The sequence below is a fragment of the Salvelinus sp. IW2-2015 genome, linkage group LG4q.2 (genome assembly GCF_002910315.2).
Source record: "Salvelinus sp. IW2-2015 linkage group LG4q.2, ASM291031v2, whole genome shotgun sequence".
In the NCBI taxonomy this organism is placed as follows: domain Eukaryota; kingdom Metazoa; phylum Chordata; class Actinopteri; order Salmoniformes; family Salmonidae; genus Salvelinus; species Salvelinus sp. IW2-2015.
The window spans coordinates 14,159,973-14,180,348 of NC_036843.1; the positions used below are offsets into that span (position 1 = coordinate 14,159,973).

Genomic DNA, 20,376 nt, shown 5'->3' on the forward strand with positions numbered 1-20,376 from the left:
AAGAGTGTGCAAAGCTGTCATCAAGGCAAAGGGTAGCTACTTTGAAGAATCTAAAATATAAACTATATTTTGATTTGTTTAACACTTTTTTTGGTTACTACATGATTCCATATGTGTTATTTCATAGTTCTGATGTCTTCACCATTATTCTACAATGTAGAAAATATTAAAAATAAAGAAAAACCCTTGAATGAGTAGGTGTGTTCAAACTTTTGACTGGTACTGTATATTCATATATATTTGCACCATATAAAGTTGATCGGTGGAAGGCTTAGTGTTGATTGGTGGAGGGATGGTCAGACGTAGTCAGGTAAAGGTCTCTGTCACCATGACTACCTCAGGGATGAGGTCATCAGAAAGAGAATCACATATCCGTATTCTACATGACAGAAAATCTTATCTGTTCCACACAATTCATGTCTATCTTAACGTTCTGTAATGTTGTGCCTTCCTGAGCAGACAAACAAGCAAACATAATTTACTATGACTCACAGCTCAGGCACAACACACACAGTACACACACATCTCTGTACATATAAATATATACACATTCAGTTAAAAACTAAAGAGATCACACACCCAGTTAACCAAACTAAAGAGAATACACACCCACTTAACCAAACTAAAGAGAATACACACCCAGTTAACCAAACTAAAGGATATACACCCAGTTAACCAAACTAAAGAGATACACACCCAGTTAACCAAACTAAAGAGAATACACACCCAGTTAACCAAACTAAAGAAATACCACACCAGTTAACCAACTAAAGAGAATAAAACACCCAGGTAACCAAATAAAAGAGAATAAACACCCAGTTAACCAAACTAAAGAGAATAAACACCCAGTTAACCAAACTAAAGAGAATAAACACACCCAGTTAACCAAACTAAAGAGAATACACACCCAGTTAACCAAACTAAAGAGAATACACACCGAGTTAACCACAACTAAAGAGAATAAACACCCAGTTAACCAAACTAAAGAGAATACACACCCAGTTAACCAAACTAAAGAGAAAAACCAGTAACAATAAAAGAACAACACCCAGTTAACCAAACTAAAGAGAACACACACCCAGTTAACCAAACTAAAGAGATACACACCAGTTAACCAAACTAAAAGAAATACACACCAGTTAACCAAACTAAAGAGAATACACACCCAGTTAACCAAACTAAAGAGAATAAACACCCAGTTAACCAAACTAAAGAAATACACACCCAGTTTAACCAAACTAAAGAGAATACACACCAGTAACCAAACTAAAGAGAATACACACCCAGTTAACCAAACTAAGAGAATACACACCCAGTTAACCAACTAAAGAGAATACACACCCAGTAACAAACTAAGAGAATACCACACCCAGTTAACCAAACTAAAGGAATAACACACCCAGTTAACCAAACTAAAGAGAATAACACCCAGTTAACCAAACTAAAGAGAATACACACCCAAGTTAACCAAACTAAAGAGAATACACACCCAGTTAACCAAACTAAAGAGAATACACACCCAGTTAACCAAACTAAAGAGAATACACACCCAGTTAACCAAACAAAGAGAACACACACCCAGTTAACCAAACTAAGATAACACCCAGTTAACCAAACTAAAGAGAATAAACACCCAGCTAACCAAACTAAAGAGAATAAACTCCCCGCTAGGAGACAGCTTTCAGGCCGCTGTTTATATTACATTCACATTTTTTCTAATTTCATATTATCTTTTAGTATTATTCATGAAGACGTGAAATAAACATGACATGCTGTCTTCTGTTCACTATCCAGTCTTCTCAGCAGAGTGAGAAATACAAAACAGAGATGAAGAGATAAAAACAGAGAGAAGAGTCACATTTGTGTGTATCAGTGTCGCTTCCGTCCCTCTCCTTGCCCCAACCTAGCTCGAACCAGGGACCCTCTGAACAGATGAACAACCATCACCCACGAAGCATCGTTACCTGTCACTCCACAAAAGCTGTGGTCCTTGCATAAGGGAACAACTACGTCTAGGTCAGAGCGGGTGAGGTCACCGGTTGAACACTACTACGAGCACCACTAAATAACTCGCCATTTCACATCGGTTACATGTGCGCACTTTGTAAAATATGTGTGTTTGTCTATGTGTGTATGTGTCAGAAAGAAGACTCGTACTGCAGTAGTTCATAGAGCAGAGGTCTGTCCCTGTATCGTATGCCTGCGGCTGCAGGCGTCAGGTACTGTAGTAGGTTGATGGTCCTTCGCAGCCGTCTGTCCACGTAGTGAGCGTCCCAGCCGGGTAACGTTTCCTGGCATGTCAATCTTTATCAGAGGACCTTCGAAACGCCTCGAGGTTGGCGGGCCAACGCACCTGGAACACCGGCAGACAGCCTTCTGCGATGATGTCATCACTGTGAAACGGGGCAGCCAGGTGGGCTGGGGTGGGTGGAGCTGAGGGGGGCAAGGGGTTACCCCACAGCAGCTCATCCCACCAGGTCGATGCCGGGGTGGGGTGTGTGTGTGAGGGGTGGAGAAGGCCGTAGTATAGAAGCATCACCAGTACTCCACCCGCAAAGGACAGGTAGACACCACACAACGCTGGAACCGCGTAGCTGTCTGTCTCTTCATGGTCACGATACACATACCTGTAACACACACACAACTGTTAAGATATCCACGCACACACATTTGTCTCTGTACAATCATGAGATATACACCTATTCGAAGATAAAACACATACTGTAGGTGTGTGCCTGTCTGTCTATCTGTCTGTCTACATACCACAGTCCAGTGAGCAGTGTGTTCTCAGCCAGTACCACAGAGTAGTAAGCCACCATGCGTCCCCTGGTGTGTCCCTCCTTGACGTTGAACCAACAGAAGATGTAGACGATGCCCACCACCATGTTAAACAGCACCTCCTCCCAGCGAGACATACAGAAGTCTGTTCCGCCATGCACCACCCACAGGGCCATGCCACACCAGTGGAGCACCACGAAGATGCCAAAGTACAGGTGGAAGAGGGATGCGAAGAGGGCGAGAGAGAGAACGCGGGAGGAGATGGTGAGGAGGCGCCAGAGAAGGTGGAGGAGGGCACCGCGATAACTCAGACTGCGCTGGTCGTCTCTGGAGTCGCGCAGGAGCTTGTGGTACGAGGCCAACACCCAGGATAGAGACAGAAGAGAGCCTAGACTAGATATACCTAGGGAGAGAGATGGAGTGACTCATCTTGATAGCTGTAATACCAGTTGACCAGTGAGTGTGTGTGTGTGAACTGTGTGTATACGTACACTGTAGAGTCTCAGCCCGGTTCTGCTGTATCATAATACAGAGCTGTAGTACTAGTTGAGGAGCTGACTCCAGGAAGGTCTCCAGTAGCCGCAGCATGTTGACGTCTGCGTACTCAAACATCATGGCCCAGTAGAACCTCCTCTGTGCCTCCTTATGCTCCTTCATACGGTGGGACTGGATACCCAGGTATAACGTACGGATATACCTGGGGGTCAGAGGTCAATAATCATGGCAGAGAGAGAGAGAGAGTGAGACGGTTTGTGTAGAATGAATCAGATTAAACACTGAGTGCCCCAGGCTGTGCTTGTGGGGTTTGTGCGTGTCTGTGTATGTGTGAGTATGTGTGTAGACATGCTCATACAACCATCTGGGCTGCATCATATGAGCTAATTTCATACGACATCAATAATTCACTGGCCACATACAGTAGAAACACATGCACGCATGCACACATTTCACCAGATAAACCTGCAAGATGCCGCATCACAACAGAGTTTAATTTGGTAAAAAATTGTATGTCGCTATCCATTATTCCCCTCCCCCCTTCACTTCTGTTATGCGTGTTCAAGCTCTTGTTTCTGCCCATTCTACTCCCTCCCTCCATCTCACAGTGATCTAACTCAATCAGACTGAAACATTCCACACACACCAATCTTTGGGAAAGACTCTATTAGGGAGATTGTTACAAACGTACACACACACTAGCTCTTAAGCCCACTCAACATCTCCCTCAGGCACCTAGGCCATGAAAGATTAGTCTGACAGAGAGAGGGAGAGAAGGAGAGAGATGGGGGGGGGGGGGTACACACAGGATATCCGAGTGGAGTGGCATGGAGCAGCCTGGTTCCTCTCTAGACCTTTGGTGTTCAGTCAGGATGTTTTGATGTAGTGTTTTTCCAGTTTGATGGCTAACTAGCCTTGTGACTATCAGCTCCGCTAGCTAGTTAGCTATCCAGCTAATTATCTAGCTGTGTCAGACACAGACAGTGGGAGTGTAGAGAAAACACAAGAGAAGATGGAAATCGATTGAGCCCAAATAGGTTCAAACTGTTTTTACCGAATGAAAAAAAAAGAAAGCTTTGCTGGTTCTGCATATGTGCTGGTGCTATATGTGCCAGTGCTGGTTCTGCATATGTGCCCTTCCTTGCTAATTATATAAGCCATTTATTGTATGTTTTGAGTAGCCTAGCTAATACTTACAGCCAATCACATCCTAAATATCACCTCCTTCATTGACTTCCAGTGTGTGCGTGCATTTTTTTGTGTGTGTTTGTGTGTCAGCGGCAGACTCTTTCTTCTTTGTTCTCCACCTGTACACACACGGTGAGGTTAACACGTGATCTAGTACATGGACTTCATTAGATAGTAGAGAATAGAGAATGGGAGAGGAGAAGGGAGGAGAGAAGAGGAGAAGTGATGCGAATGACCTAAATGGCCATGTACTCCTGTAATCTCCACCAGGCACAACCAGAAGAGGACTGGCCACCGCTCACAGCCTGGTTCCTCTCTAGGTTTCTTCCTAGGTTCTGGCCTTTCTTGGGAGTTTTTCCTAGCCACCGTGCTTCAGCATTGCTTGCTCTTTGGAGTTTTAGGCTGGGTATCTGTATAAGCCAAGGGGAAAATTGTGGTGTAGATATTGGGGGATGAACAGTAGACGGGTGGTCCTGGTGGTCCACCCCGGATTTTCTTTATGACATTTTAAAACACATTCCCTGCAATTCTACACAGTTTGAAATGACTTATTATGCCTCTCTTGAGTGTTATTTTGAGGGGTATATGGAGGGGTATTTTGAAAACACAGCACAAGTGGAAGGATAAGTAGAAGGCCACCCAACCCCCCACAAAAAAGAAAATATAGATATAAACATATTTTTAGGAAACCAGCTAACTTCCTGCATTTCAACACCTTTTGTCATGGGGCAGGGAGAAAAATGTGCAGTTTTATAATGCTATTCTACACATTTTCTCTTGAGTCTGAGAACATTTAGCAGTTTTAAAGCAAATGTCCTGCAATTCTACAAATCCTTCCATGTGGCAGAGAGAAAAATGTGCTGTTTTATAGCTTATCTCATGGTATTCTTCACATTTTGACATGAGGCAGAGATATTTTTTTGCAGTTTTAAAGTAACTGTCCAGTGTAAATCTCACTTTTAAAAGTTAATAACTCATACCCAAATAATGTTGTTGACTCATCCTATACTTGTATTTGTGGCCAAAGCATAAATTGGAGAAGAAACACTTAAAAAAAAAAACATTTCACACTTGTATCTCAAACAGACCTTTTCAAAAATAATTCCTATTTCCTCATAGAGGATGATGTCATGATGAGCTGGCTAATCAGCGGTCTACTTGCATGAACATTTTAATGACTGGTATATGCCCACACCATTCTGTTGTTGGGGTACACCCTCACAATTCCAACGCAGAAACGCTGTGTTTTAACATACTTCATTTTCCTTCCAAATTAAAAAAAAACTCATATTGTAATTCATTCCAGGTCATATTTCATAGAAATCTGGAAACACTGGACAGTTAGACTTTGGGCAAAAACACAAAAATAATTCCTTTAAACTGTATAACTGATCAATGCACCATCACACAAGGTCATTTAATGCTTAAAAAAATTGCTGCATAAGATTTTGGCTACAGAAGTGGCATTTCGTACCGATCTCTACAGCTTACGTCCAAAAACATATCCTGTGAAATGACGTCAACACATAGTGGAGTTACTAGTTAGCTACAAGTGGCTAGCATAGCTAACAAAGTAGCTACATCGTTCACCACCAAAGGCAAACCCCATTTTGTGTTTGAAACTTGAGAAAGAGGAGTTGGAAAGTTTTTTGTGCCCAAAGTTCACAGTAAAAGCTAATTTCCTGCAATTCTACAAATTTTGCCATTGCTTTTGACATGTTCATATGCTATCTGGGGGCCCCACGACCCAATAAAATAAAAAAAATAAAAAGTATTTTAAAGAAATGATTGGGGGTAATGAATTAACCTATTCTGAATATTGGGTAGGACATATTGGGTGGCAAATGTGTCCTACCCAATATGGTATAAGCACTTTGTGACAACTGCTGATGTAAAAAGTGCTTTATAAAATACATTTGATTGAAATTTGATTGATTGAAGAAGAGAGGGGAGGTGAGAACAGGGGGCATGCTCTGTCCTTACCTCCAGACCTGTCCCAGCTGTAGAATGTGTATGGTGATCTGCCACAGCCACACTGAGGCCACTCTGACCCGGTCTGTTCCAGGATAAACCCCTCTGTGGCCGGCTGGCCCTTGCCTGGTCAGCTTTTCTCTCTCTCCTCCCCTGCTGCAGTCCACTGTCCCCAGCCAGGTGGTCAGACACTCTCCGCTGTAGTCCTGGACGAACCAGCGGAAGCTCAGTATCTGAACTACAATCGACGGCACCAGCACCAGGAAGAGCGTCAGGCCAAACCACAGATAGTCCTGTCTGTCATAGTAGTCCGCAGCGAGAAGTAGGTCTGTTCCCACATCCCAGAAGAAGACGAGGAGAGCCAGGATCAACCAGAGACAGTCCAGCCACAGTCCCTCTTCTGGCGGGCAGCGAGTCTCCCTCAAACTCCTACCACCGCCAACTCCGGTACCCTCAATCCTTCTATAATAATGATCATAATAATAATGGTAAAAGGCTCAAAATGAGAATAGCAGAGACAATTATCATAACACGCACGCACACACACACACTCTTACCCAGTAGTGTCTTTCCCCAGCAGGTTTCCCAGGCAGTTGGAGCGACAGCCCCAGTAGCAGACAGCAGAGTGACAGCAGAGGCAGATGTGGATAGCTGCAGAGTCCAGAGGCTGACAGTCTTCCTCTGTGTCTCCATCAAACACCCCCTCCCCCACTCCTTCCTCCGTTTCTCCCCCTCCCCTTCCATCAGACTGCGCTGCCATGTTCCTCCCCTTTCCTCTCGTCCCGAACCAAAACACAACCTCCTCTGATTCCACGTCACTTCCCAAATACCTCCTGTCCCTCCCAAGCCGCGGTGTTTCTGTCTCTGACTCTCCCGGGGAGCCATCAGAGCCGGTCACCGCACGAAGGTGGCTGCCCCTCTGCCTCCTCCTCCTCTCCCTTCCTCATCGCCCTCCTCTCTAGGAAACACTCTATCCCCTCTCCTACCAGGCGCTCCTTGCGACCAGTGGCAGCGGTTGAATCCGTTCCTATTCCTCTCCTCCTCCAGCCTCTCTTCATCTCCCAGTCTCTCGCTCCCTCTGCATCTTCTACATGGCTGTACTCACCACGGTCATCTAGGGAGACAGTGGCTTGTTATGACGTAATGCAGCATCTCCCTGCTAAGAGACGTGTGTGTGTGTGTGCTGAGACATGAGTGTGTGAAAAGCCAGTGAATTAATCCTCATCCATGTGGAGCTGTGGTAGCGTTTCAGCCTTCCCCAGCCTGTCTCTCAACCTGTCACACATACACCACAGCAGCCTATGAGCTGTCCGCTCCACCTCACTGCTTGAGCCCTCTGCGCTGCACAGCTCAGGTCAGAACGCACTCACACACACTCCGCCTCCTAGCGGCAAGACTAGACACAACATCTGCACATCTGTACATACACTCTCTCTCCCAACCCCCCTCTCTTCCCTCCCTCAGCAGGCTTCAGGCCAATAGCTCAGCCAGCCTAATCACCCAGAACATATGTGTGTGTGTGTGCGTGAGCTCTGCCAAGGAAGGAGAGGGGAGAAGAGATGGAAATAGAGAGAGAGGGAGAGAGAAGCAGAGGGAGAAGAGATGAGATAGGGAGAGAGAAGAGGAGGAAGAAGATGGAGATAGGAGAGAGAGAGGAAGAGAGGAAAGAGATGGAGATAGAGAGAGAGGAGAGAAGGAAGGAGAGGGAGAAGAGATGGAGATAGGAGAAGGAAGGAGAAGGAGAAGAGATGGAGATAGAAGAGAAGGGAGAGAGAAGAGAGAGAAAGATGGAGATAGTGAGAGAGAGAAGGAGAGGGAGAAGAGATGAGATAGAGAGAGAGGGAGAGAGGAAGGAGAGGGGAGAAGAGATGGAGATAGGGAGAGGAAGGAAGGGGGGGTGGGAGATGGGAGAGATAGTGAGGGGGTAGGGGAGGAGCAATTATAAGGATTTAAGAAGAGGGGGATGAGGGAGGGATAAAGCACAAACCAGCCTCTTCACTCTTTCATTCTCTCCCTCTCTCTTTCTGTGTCCACTGGAGATTAGCCTCTATGTTGCCATGACTACCATCCCAGGGTGGCTGAAGGGGAGTCTGGTAATTTGGTCTGTGAAGGAAAGAGAGATGGAGAGAGAGAGAGAGAGGGGGAGAGGTAGTCAGTTGTAATTTGTTCTATAATCAATTCTCCTATTTCTCCATGTTTTTCCTAATGTGTATCAGATACAAACCACACGAGTCTACTGGCTACAGGGACTCTTATGCAATATCGATATTTGCATATTTCATAATGCCAATAACACTTTATATTAAATTGGACCGAGGGAGAGAGGAAGATGTACTGCTCACTTGAGATAAAATAAGAATTGTTTTTTAGAAGCGGGATTGTATGTGATTTTAATTGATGTGACACTTGGTGCTCTGCTTTGAAATGTAGTCCTGTGGACTGTTAGATAACTAGTGTGTTTCTGAATGCAGACATCTTGGCTGGGTTTCCCAAATTCAACGTTTTTTTACGATACATCGTTGGTTACTAAAGTGCAATATTAGTAACCAGTTTCAAATAAGCTTATGAAAATATATGATAACAGTGCCCCATAATAACACAAATGCATCAGGATTGACAAGTTTCAATATTGTTCATATAAACTTTTTTACCAATTACATTTTTTGTTTTGTTTTATTGTTATTGTTTGTGTGTGTAACCTAGACATCTTGCCAGATCCTCTTACCTAATCTTGGGTTTGTGTGTGTGAGGCTGCAAAGGGCCAGGATTCCATTCTAGAATCATAGTTTCGACTGATCCTACAGTTTTGTTTCAGTACTGCAGTTTAACTGTTGCCCAGCCCAGAAAGACAATTTCCACAGATGGCCACATAGAGAAGTCAGATTTGAAAATTCCTAATAAGACACTTTAGTCATCACCTTTGTGCACAAAACATCCATTGAATTCTTCAAATAATTGTAGCTGAGGCCAATTTTTTTTAATCACTCAAAGATATTAACAGCCGAACATATGAACATTTTATATTCATCCAATGTCTGCCATGTTTCTGGATGACGTCGTCGCTGCTCGCGTTGCACCCTGTGCACACTGAGTGCTAGTGTGCATGTGACGTTGGTCCGTATAAATCGGATACAACCCGAATATAGACGGTCTATGAATCAGTATATGCCAACATGAGTAAATTACCTTGAAAACAACGGTCCACCATCTTGGATCTTAATATACCTCAGAATTGTGATGTCAGGGTGCATGTGTGTGAATGCTTCCCCCCGGTGGTCAGGGGTATGTGTTGCATGCTGAGCTCTAGCAGGTCATACACCAGGCTGCTCTCCTTCAGCAGTCTCACCAGCAGCTGCTCTCTTTCAGCAGTCTCACCAGCAGCTGCTCTCTTTCAGCAGTCTCACCAGCAGCTGCTCTCCATTTATTGGACCAGGTCTCTCTTGGAAAAGAGATGTTATCTTAATGAGACAAAACGGTATAAATAAAAGGTAAAAAAAAAAAAGTCTCACCAGCGGCTGCTCTCCTTCAGCAGTCTCCGACAATGCTGAATAAATGTTTTGCCTGCAGCTACTGATGGCTATATCAAGACTAGTAAAGGCCAAGTGCACTACTTTTGTGAAAAAATTATTTCGATTTGTATTTTGATTATTTCAGAAAAATATTGTGGTCTGTCAAAAAGCAGTGTCACTTGCCACATCATTTTGTCACACTTTGCTTTTTGAAAGACCAGTATCTTGAAAACTTGACTGCTGACATGCAAAACCTTTTTGGGACTGTTTCAGAGGCTTAATAAAAAAAAAATCAGAATTGGTTCAAATTAGGTTGAGGTTAAGGTAAAGGTCAGTTTTAGATTTTGGTAAGCCGTTTTACAGGTCAGAAGTGTCTTTATAGCTTCTCCCGTTGCATTCCACTTAAACAGCGACATTTGGTCTCCATCTTCTGGCCACAAACATTTGGTTCACCATACCCAATCAAACATTTGGAATGGGATTTTCCCATTCGTACTGACGGTTCACTGCACATAGTGCATAACTGTAGCTAAAATATCTGCAGGATAGTCTGAACAGAACCCACAAGAGGTCTGGAGTATAGTAACCTTCCCATTGCTCGCACACACAGCAACCAGGTTAAAGCTTTTTCTTTGTTGAGAAACACACAACTGTCACTTGACTCAAATCTAGAAAATCTGATAAATAACAGTAGGCTATACACAGTGTACAAAACATTAAGAACATCTTCCTAATATTGAGTTGCAACTCAACCTTTTGCCCTAAGAACAGCCTTAATTTCTTCGGGGCATGGACTCTACAAGGTGTTCAAAGCATTCTACAGGGATGCTGGCCCATTTTGACTCCAATGCTTCCCACAGTTGTGTCAAGTTGGTTGGATATCCTTTGAGTGGTGGACCATTCTTGATACACATGGGAAACTGTTGAGTGTGAAAAACCCAGCAGTGTCGCAGTTCTTCACACAAACGGTGCGCCTGGCACCGACTACCTAACCCCGTTTAAAGGCAGTTAAATATTTTGTCTTGCACATTCACCCTCTGAATGGCACACATACACAATGTCTCAATTATCTCAAGGCTTAAAAATCCTTTAACCTGTCTTCTCCCCTTCATCTACATTGATGGAAGTAGATTTAACAAGTGACATCAATAAGGGATCATAAACTGACCAGGTGAAATCTATGGTCATGGAAAGAAGTGCTCATAAGGTTCTGTACACTCATTGTATATGACAACGAAGTCAGATGTAAAATTGGATGGCTATGATTTTATTTTATTCAGAAATCAACACTTAAGAAATTCACAGTCATTTTATATACACGGATCTATTGCACATATAAAAAAAACAGGCTTGACACACCCAGCTCACATGGGTTTTAGACTATACATTTCTGATCCCCATTAAATTAAGATTAAAAAAAAGAATTAACCATGGTTTAGCATTACAATACATTATATAAGTGGATTTAAACCATCCAATACTTTTTAGTTCATAGGAAAATTTTCCAAAAACTGTTGTCATTGGGATCAATTTAGAAAAGCTGACACTTAAAATGAGATTCCTCATTCCAACTATACCATTGGAAACAAAGAAAAGGCAATGATTTAGAAGTAACCCCCACACTCATCAGAAAAAAGGTAATGAACCATAAAAGAAGTATCATAAATGATGACGTCAACGTGTTTGTTCTGACAACAACCATATAAAGCATGTATATCATATAATTCATGTTGGGGTTTCAGGGTTATTATTTTAAGCTGCCAAATAATAAGACTTACTATTTTGTTCAAAATATACATAAAAACAGTGCACATTTTTCTGTCAAAACCCATAGTGGCATGCACCACAGTAAACATCTATGTTGAAATTCACACGGCTTAGCGGTAAATGTACCTACGCTATCCACTGTACAGCAAGTCTAGGAACTATCCAGTGTTTTCCAGTTTTCCAGTGTTTTGTTTGTTGACGATTTACTGTCTGACCTCCAGTTTTTAAAGTGTTGTGTTAGAAGGTATGGATGTTGGTGTTAGTGCTCTTCCTTGTCTCGTCCTATCTTCTCCTTCTTCTCTTTCTCGTCCTGCAGGGCCGTGCCCAGTTTCTTGATGAGGACAGAGAGGACCTTGTCCAGGGGGTCCATCACTCCCCTCTGGAGCCATTTGGGAATTGTAGTCCTTGCGTGGTGGAAGCCTAGCTTCTGGAGAATGTAGTCCACGCCGACAGGATCGATCTTCCGTCCCGTCCAGGAGATGAGCCTGTGGAAATGAATTATTAAGACTGTGTCAAGAAACCTCAGAGATGTATGACTTAAGGGTTTAGGGTTAGTGTATAGGCCTAAAAGTGGGCTTATGGAGTAGTTGAAATGCTCAGGTGAGGGGTTAAGGAGTCAAACACAGGGATCACATACACATACTACAAATGTATGCACTTACTGTACTGTTAGTTTGGATAAAAGTGTCTACATAGTGGCATATATTGGGTCTGAGGGAAGGGGTCTGGTTTACCTGAGCGTGGGCTCCAGCTGCCAGGTGTTGCACATGAATTCTCTCCAGTCCACCGTAGTGTAGTTGATGCCATCCTCCTTGTCTGTGGAGTTCTCATCATTAAGGGCCGTTGGGCTCTTCTGACCAGGCCGAGTGGCAAACATCCGGGGGTTGAAAAGGGCTTCAGACCAGGGAAGGGAGAGAGGGAGAGAAACTATAAAGAGTGCCTTGGTTCTCCTTTTTTTTTAGTTCCGCAATCAAACAGCACCTTCAACTGAAATTCTATTTTAGTTGTACCTTTGTTGCTCTTATTTTCTATATATAGTTCAGTGCTCTAATCTAATGTAAAGTACAGTTAATTGTTCTAGGTTGTGCAATGTAGTGTGCTGCTGCTGTTGACATTTCAGGTGCTCTCACCCTTCTCTTTCTCTTTCAGGTAGGCAGAGACCAGGTCATGCAGGAACATGATGAGCTCTGCGTCCATGGTGACACAGATGTGGTCGGTGAATTCAGTAACCAGGCTGCACTCCACCTTAGGCTTACTGTTGGAGTCTGAAACGGATGGGAAACAATAGTGTCGTTACCTTGCTTTCCAACAAAGATAGATATATATAAAGATAGATATATATCTACACACACAAAAGTATGTGGACACCTTCAAATTTGTGGACTCAGCAATTTCAGCCACACTGGTTGCTGACAGGTGTATAAAATTGAGCACACAGCCATGCAATCTCCATAGACAAACATTGGCAGCAGAATGGCCTTATTGAAGAGCTCAGTGACTTTCTACGTGTCGCCGTCATAGGATGCCACCTTTCCAAAAAGTCAGTTTGTCAAATTTCTGCCCTGCTAGAGCTGTCCCGGTCAACTGTAAGTGCTGTTATTTTTTGTGAAGTGGAAACGTCAAGGAGCAACAACGGCTCAGCCAGCTCACAGAACGGGACCACCGGGTGCTGTCCTCGGTTGCAACACTCACTAACGAGTTCCAAACTCTGGAAGCAATGTCAGCACAACAACTGTTTGTCAGGAGCAGTTGCACACAAGCCTAAGATCACCATGCACAATACCAAAGTTCAGCTGGAGTGGTGTAAAGCTCACTGCGATTCGACTCTGGAGCAGTGGAAATGCGTTCTCTGGAGTGATGAATCTCGCTTCACCATCTGGCAGTCTGACCGACGAATCTGGGTTTGGTGGATGCCAGGAGAACGCTACCTGCCCCAATGCATAGTGCCAACTGTAAAGTTTGGTCTAGGAGGAATAATGGTCTGGGGCTGTTTTTCATGGTTCAGGCCCCTTAGTTCCAGTGAAGGGAAATCTTAACGCTACAGCATACAATGACATTCTAGACAATTCTTTACTTCCAACTTTGTGGCAACAGTTTGAGGAAGGTCCTTTCCTGTTTCAGCATGACAATCGAACACCTTTGGGATGAATTGGAACGCTGACTGCGAGCCAGGCCTAATCGCCCAACATTAGTGCCCGACCTCACTAATACTTGTGGCTGAATGGAAGCAAATCCCCGCAGCAATGTTCCAACATCTAGTTGAAAACCTTCCCAAAAGTGTAGAGGCTGTTATAGAAGCAAATAGGGGACCAACTCATTATTAATTCCCATTATTTTGGAACGTGATGTACGATGAGCAGGTGTCCACATATACTTTTGGTCTTGTAGTGTCTCTCAGATATATGTTAGAAACTTCCTTTAGATATTTTGGGGACTGTTCTTCCATGCAGTGAATCTGTTATTCAATGTGTTTGTATGGGCTAATAAAGGCCAAAAATAATTTTTATACATTTTCAAGGGGTATTAAAAATTCTAAATCAAATAGCTAAATGATCCTTGGGATGACCTTCTTAAAACAATTCCATATAGCTTAGTAGACCCCCCCCGACTTAGACTCTTATGGGTTAAGTGCCTTTGAACAGGGTATGGTAGTAGGTGCCAGGCACACCGGTTTGAGTGTGTGAAGGACTGCAACGATGCTGGGTTTTACACTCAACAGTTTACCGTGTGTATCATGAATGGGCCATCACCCAAAGGATATCCAGCCAACTTTACACAACTACTGTGGGAAGCATTGGCGTCAACATTGGCCAGCATCCCTGTGGAACTCTTTAGACACCTTGTAGAGTCAATGCCCTGACGAATTTAGGCTGTTCTGAGGGCAAAGGGGTGGGGGGGAGCAACTCAATGTTTTGTACACTCAGTGTATAACTCAACTGAGCCTACCAGTCAAGGAGGGTTCCTCGGGATCCTGAAAGTTTTTGGAGCTGAAATTCAGCTGCATCCTGGGAAGGGCGAAGATTGTCTCCGTCTCGTGGTTGTAGCTAGAAGAGCCGCTGAAGCTGCTGAGCAGGCTTGAACTCTTGGCGGCCGCCCCGCTCTCTGGGTTGTTGGCGTGTACGTTGCGCAAGAGGTTCAGTTCTGGGGAACAGGATACATTAGAATGAGGCAGAGGTCTTGAATAACATTGGGTCAAAGGAAACAATAGACCTTGAATTTGACATTGGTAGTATTTAGTACCCTTTACCCTCATTCCTCATGGCAGTTACGTAGTTGAACCACTCTTTGACCGTGGCTACTCCGTGAGGCGGGTTTTCGTGCCGGCGACGGGTGATTTTGGTGATGGTGGCCATGGGGCTCTCTAGCGCCCCGCAGGGTTTGGTTTCCATAGTGTTGTGACCCAGATTAAAAGCCAACGTCTGCACGATGTAGGTGGACTCATCAGTGGAGCCTGATTGGATAGAAAATAGGTTGAGGTTAGAGGTATTTAGGGCTTAACTTGCTTAGGGATGATGTGCCACTTTGTATGCCTATATGAATGTAATGTAGTTGTTCATAATTTTTTCTAGTCTTTGATCATTAGATGTTTGATTTTTACCATTGAGGACCACTTTGGAAACAAAAGTATCAATTAAAACACTTAAGTCCTATCCTCTGGGAAGACACTGTACATATTGTTGTATAGTTCTTTACCCAAATAAATCAAAATTCCCCATCCCTCCTCTCAGTCTCTTGAAAGCCTTACCGTCCTCCAATATCTTCTGAGCCTCAGTCAAAAAAGCTATGTTGGGCTCCTCCAGGTGGAATAAGGCCCAGGACTTGGAGCGGAAGTTGGGCCCGTGGAAGCAGGCCAGGGTCATGTGGTTGCCATGGAGACTAATGGAGCCACCCAGTTGCACTGCGTCTTCTGGAAGAGGCATCTGGAAGAGGGAGATGTGGCACCCGGCGATCACCTTCAGAACTCCAGGCCAGTGTCGATGGTGGGCCGCATCCATGTCTAGGAGAGAGAAAGGGAGAGAGCCGGAAGGTGCAATGGCAATAGAGGGGGAAAGGGACGGAAAGAGTGGATGAGCCTTCAGATAAAAAACAGTCCATTTACTTGAACCCGGGAACCCAGTCACAATGGATACTTACACAGCTCTGCAGCACCTTTCTCAATGTTGATGACCGGTGCCTTGGGGGGCAGGTAGGGGACTGGACCCCATGTGGACAATGCTCGTTTGCTTGTGTCAAACTGCTGGGTGAAAAACTCCTGCAGCTTCAACCCAATCTTGATGAGGTCGGGGGTAGTGGAGCGCGAGATGATCACCTGGAAGATATCCCACTGCAAGTCCCCTTGGACAAATATCTTACTGGAGAGAAGGAGGGATAGGTAGAAAGAGAGGTAAAAAAATAGGAACAAATAATATGAGAAGAGGGACAGAGGGAGAATGAGAACATACAAGAATGTAGCTTCCAGAGGTGTTATAGCTATACATTTTCTCTGGTAGGCTAGGCTAGCTTATTTACCTTTTCTCTGATAGGCTTGTCTCCACAGTGCACAGGTTGACCTTCCACTCATCCTTAAGCTTCAGGTCTGCGTTGCTGAAGACGCCCATGAGGATGCTGGAGCCCATGTAGTCCACACGGGCCTCCGTGGAACCCATGGTGATCTGGATGTTATGGCTGGGCTGCTGGTTGGGGTGCTCCGAGATGTGGGCTTCAACAAACATGTGTTGTTAGGATCGGCAGAGGGATTTCAAGTTCTACTCGTTTGACAGGGATATTTAAGTTAGAGCTGGATGCATTTATCATTTAAAAACACCAAGCCCGAGGCCAGAGTTCAATCTTTGACATCCATAACAATGTGTTTTGGAATCGCACAAAAACAGTACATGCCAGTGGCATAATACATGATTCCCCATCCCTGTACTTACAGACCATCTCCAGGGTGTTGACATCTATATTGCCACCCACCACGCCGCCTTTAGAGTCCAGTTTGGAGCGGCCCAGACCCACGGACATGCTGATTTCTCTGTCTCTGTTACTACCCACTGACAGACGACCCTGACTCTTCAGCCCACTGGTGGTCCAACTAGAGGTAAACAAGAGCAAAAAGTTAGTTCCACCCACCTCCTCATGAATAATCAACATCTGCTTTCTATGAGACATGGTATGTTTCAACAGAAATATTTCAATGTTTAGAATCATACTTTTGGTAAGGGTTATATGTCGGATTGTGTTATGTTTTTATAGGTAGTCAGATATAGACATTAAGTAATATGCTGATATGAATTATAAGGAATAGACTTAAATCTGTGTCTGGGAAACTGGCTCCTAGTGTGTAGAGTATAGTGTGTTGAGTGGGAGGGGTAAAAGGAAGACATACGTGTTGTTGCCCATGACATTGCTCATGTTCATCTGGACGTTGAGCTGCTTCAGGTTGATGGCGAACACCACTAGTGTCTCCCACGGGGTCCCCTGGGGGCCGGCTGCCTTGCCGCTCTTATTGAACGATGGTGTGGACGTCTTGTTCACAGAATCTGTATGGGAGGGAAATACATTACCATTCAAAAGTTTGGGGTCACTTAGAAATGTCCTTGTTTACGAAAGAAAAGCAAATTTTTTGTCCATTAAAATAACATCAAATTGATCAGAAATACAGCGTAGACATTGTTAATGTTGTAAATGACTATTCTAGCTGGAAATGGCTGATTTTGAATGGAATATCTACATAGGCATTTAGAGGCCCATTATCAGCAACCATCACTCCTGTGTTCCAATGGCACGTTGTGTTAGCTTATCCAAGTTTATAATTTTATTTAAAGGCTAATTGATCATTAGAAAACCCTTTTGCAATTATGTTAGCACAGCTGAAAACTGTTGTACTGATTAAAGAAGTAATACAACTGGTCTTATTTAGACTAGTTGAGTATCTGGAGCATCAGCATTTGTGGGTTTGATTACAGGCTCAAAATGGCCAGAAACAAATAACTTTCTTCTGAAACTCGTCAGTCTATTCTCGTTCTGAGAAATGAAGGCTAATCCATGCGAGAAATTGCCAAGAAACTGAAGATCTTGTACAACGCTGTGTACTACTCCCTTCACAGAACAGCGCCAACCGTCTCTAACCAGAATAGAAAGAAGAGTGGGAGGCCGCGGTGCACAACTGAGCAAGAGGACAAGTACATTAGAGTGTCTAGTTTGAGAGGCCTTCTAGGCAGATTTGCAAAGAAAAAGACATATCTCAGACTGGCCAATAAAAATAAAATATTAAGATGGGCAAAAGAACACAGACACTGGACAGAGGATCTCTGCCTAGAAGGGCAGCATTCCGGAGTCGCCTCTTCAGTGTTGACGTTGAGACTGGTGTTTTGCGGGCAAAGTTATTACGGACAAAGTTATTCTCAGTCTTAATGAGGGATATAGTATTCATTCATCATTCTAACTGCATTTTAAGTCTAGCTTGTGAAAATAATCTCCATACTAAGCTAAAATAAATGACATTAACACAGGTTTAATTAGATAGTGTTCCTTGATGATGCTGAGCACTCATTTTTGAGTTGGTACCTCTTCTGGGGGCAGAGGAATCGGAGACACTCCTGGTGCGTCCGGGGGCCGGGGACTTGAGGTGGGAGGACAGGCCCCCGGGGGACATGTTGCTCCCAGTGGAGTGGTCTGAGAACACGTTGGGGGACTGGGGCATGTGCTGCCCAGTGCTACCGTCCCAGGTCCTCCAGTAGGCTTTACGGCTGGACTCTGGTGACAGGTGTTGGGCCATGTTCTCTACAGAGTCTGGGGTGGCTGGACCCGAGGCTGGAGGAGAGAAGCAGGTTCAGGTAAAGGGCATGTTTTGAAAACAACACAGGTTTGGGGAAAACATTCCTACGGTTTTAAAGGGACTGACATTAACAGAGTCGGAGAGTGAGAGAAAACAGAGTAACTAGGAAATAAACCCAGTCAGAAGTAAAAATGTTGATAATTTATTACACAAGGAAAATTACACTCTCAGGACTCAAAGGCCTATCGAGGAGTTGTGTTTCTACCTGTTGGCATGTTGATGGTCTGGTCTCCTAGGAAGAGGCGTCGGGCGATGCTGCGGCGGTACCAGGCTCTGGGGAAGGCCAGGATTTCACTCAGCCTCCGCATGTCATACTTGAAGGAGGCAGAGCCGATGTCACACACAGCTAAGAGAGAGAAAACATTCAAAGTTGGCCAGGAATACCAGTGTCTGTGGATTCAACCATCTTGGCAGGGGAATTGAAATGTCAAAATGGATCAGCTTCATTGTCAAGATATAAATGACATTCCCATTTTGAAGACCAAAGATTGAGCTCAGGTTAGACAGTGTCCAACCATTAACCCCGTTTCAAGAGCAGATAAGGCACCTGAGATATTGATGAGGGTGGTGTCCATCTTGCCCCCCTTGCCGGGTATAAAACTCTCGATAAAGGTTGGTCCTCCGGTGCGTCTCATTCTGGACAGGCTGACCTTGACAAACTCCAGATTGATGCTGAGGGAATCCTTCCTCCCAGTCACAGAGGACGGCTCCTCATCCACTGTACCTTAAAGGAAAGAACAGCAATGAGGCGACATTTCATAGCGCTGTTTTAATGCTACACATTGAACTGATGGAAGACCGAACAAGCCTGCTGTGAAAGTACACTATTACTATAAGGCATGCTGCACAGCGTAGTTGGTAGACTTCACTGCAATATAATGCACAGGACTAAACATGGGCTATAGAACAGGGGATAAGGAAGCCGACTGTACCGACTTCAGACAAGTCCCAAGATGCTTGTGGGGGTCGTACAGCAAAATGAACTATTGTGTTCGTGAGAGTCATCTTTCCATAGGGTCCATAATAGTTTGTAGGCCAAACCGTTTGGACGCTACAGACGATTTTGAGAGAAGACCGATTTTCGGGATGTCTCATGATCTGACAAACACTGCTCTAGCTCTGTCACCACAGATGCGGAAGTGCAACGTCGGCGGATGCGGTGGATTGAGATACCCGTATCAAATGCAAAAAAAATATAGATATCTCTAGTTTAAACTGACAGATTTTTATGGGGATTTTATGATGCTAATTAGTGTCTTCAGAAAGTATTCATATCCCTTGACTTATTCCACATTTGTTGTGTTACAGCCTGAATTTAAAACGGATTTAAAAAAAAGTTCTCACCCATCTACACAATTTATTGAAAAAGAAATACAGAAATATCTCATTCTCACCACTGAGTCAATACATGTTAGAATCGCCTTTGGTGGCGACATACAGCTGAGAGTCTTTCTGGGTAAGTCTCTAAAGAGCTTTGCACACCTGGATTGTACAATATTTGCTAATTATTTTTTAAAATATATTCTTCCAGCTCTGTCAAGTTGGTTGTTGATCCTTGCTAGATAGCCATTTTCAAGTCTTGGCATTGATTTTCAAGACGATTTAAGTAAAAAATGTAACCAGGCCACAGGAAAAGTCAATGTCATCTTGGTAAGCAACTCCAATGTATATTTGGCCTTGTGTTATGAGTGAATTTGGCTCCCAGTGTCTGTTGGAAAGCAGACCGAACCAGGTTTTCCTCTAGGATTTTGCCTGAGCTTAGATCTATTCCGTTTATTTTTATCTTAAACTCCCTAGTCCTTGCCGATGACAAGCATACCCATAACATGATGCAGCCACCACCATGCT

The 20,376-nt window shown here is 44.0% G+C and overlaps 1 protein-coding gene and 1 pseudogene across 1 annotated transcript in view; both read right to left on the bottom strand.

Annotated features, from left to right (window-relative positions):
* Nucleotides 1-1,141: 1,141 nt before the first annotated feature.
* On the bottom strand, nt 1,142-8,531 carry LOC111963371 (XK-related protein 6-like; annotated as a pseudogene).
* A 2,656-nt stretch (nt 8,532-11,187) lies between these two features.
* kiaa1109 (KIAA1109 ortholog) overlaps nt 11,188-20,376 on the bottom strand; it is a 92,149-nt gene continuing 82,960 nt past the window's right edge. The window contains 13 exon segments of the mRNA XM_070443383.1: nt 11,188-12,193; nt 12,443-12,602; nt 12,839-12,973; nt 14,655-14,849; nt 14,956-15,159; nt 15,454-15,705; nt 15,843-16,060; nt 16,218-16,407; nt 16,625-16,782; nt 17,077-17,230; nt 18,258-18,503; nt 18,734-18,874; nt 19,076-19,252. Of these exon segments, the coding sequence (XP_070299484.1) occupies nt 11,968-12,193; nt 12,443-12,602; nt 12,839-12,973; nt 14,655-14,849; nt 14,956-15,159; nt 15,454-15,705; nt 15,843-16,060; nt 16,218-16,407; nt 16,625-16,782; nt 17,077-17,230; nt 18,258-18,503; nt 18,734-18,874; nt 19,076-19,252 (2,456 nt within the window). The 3' untranslated portion in view covers nt 11,188-11,967.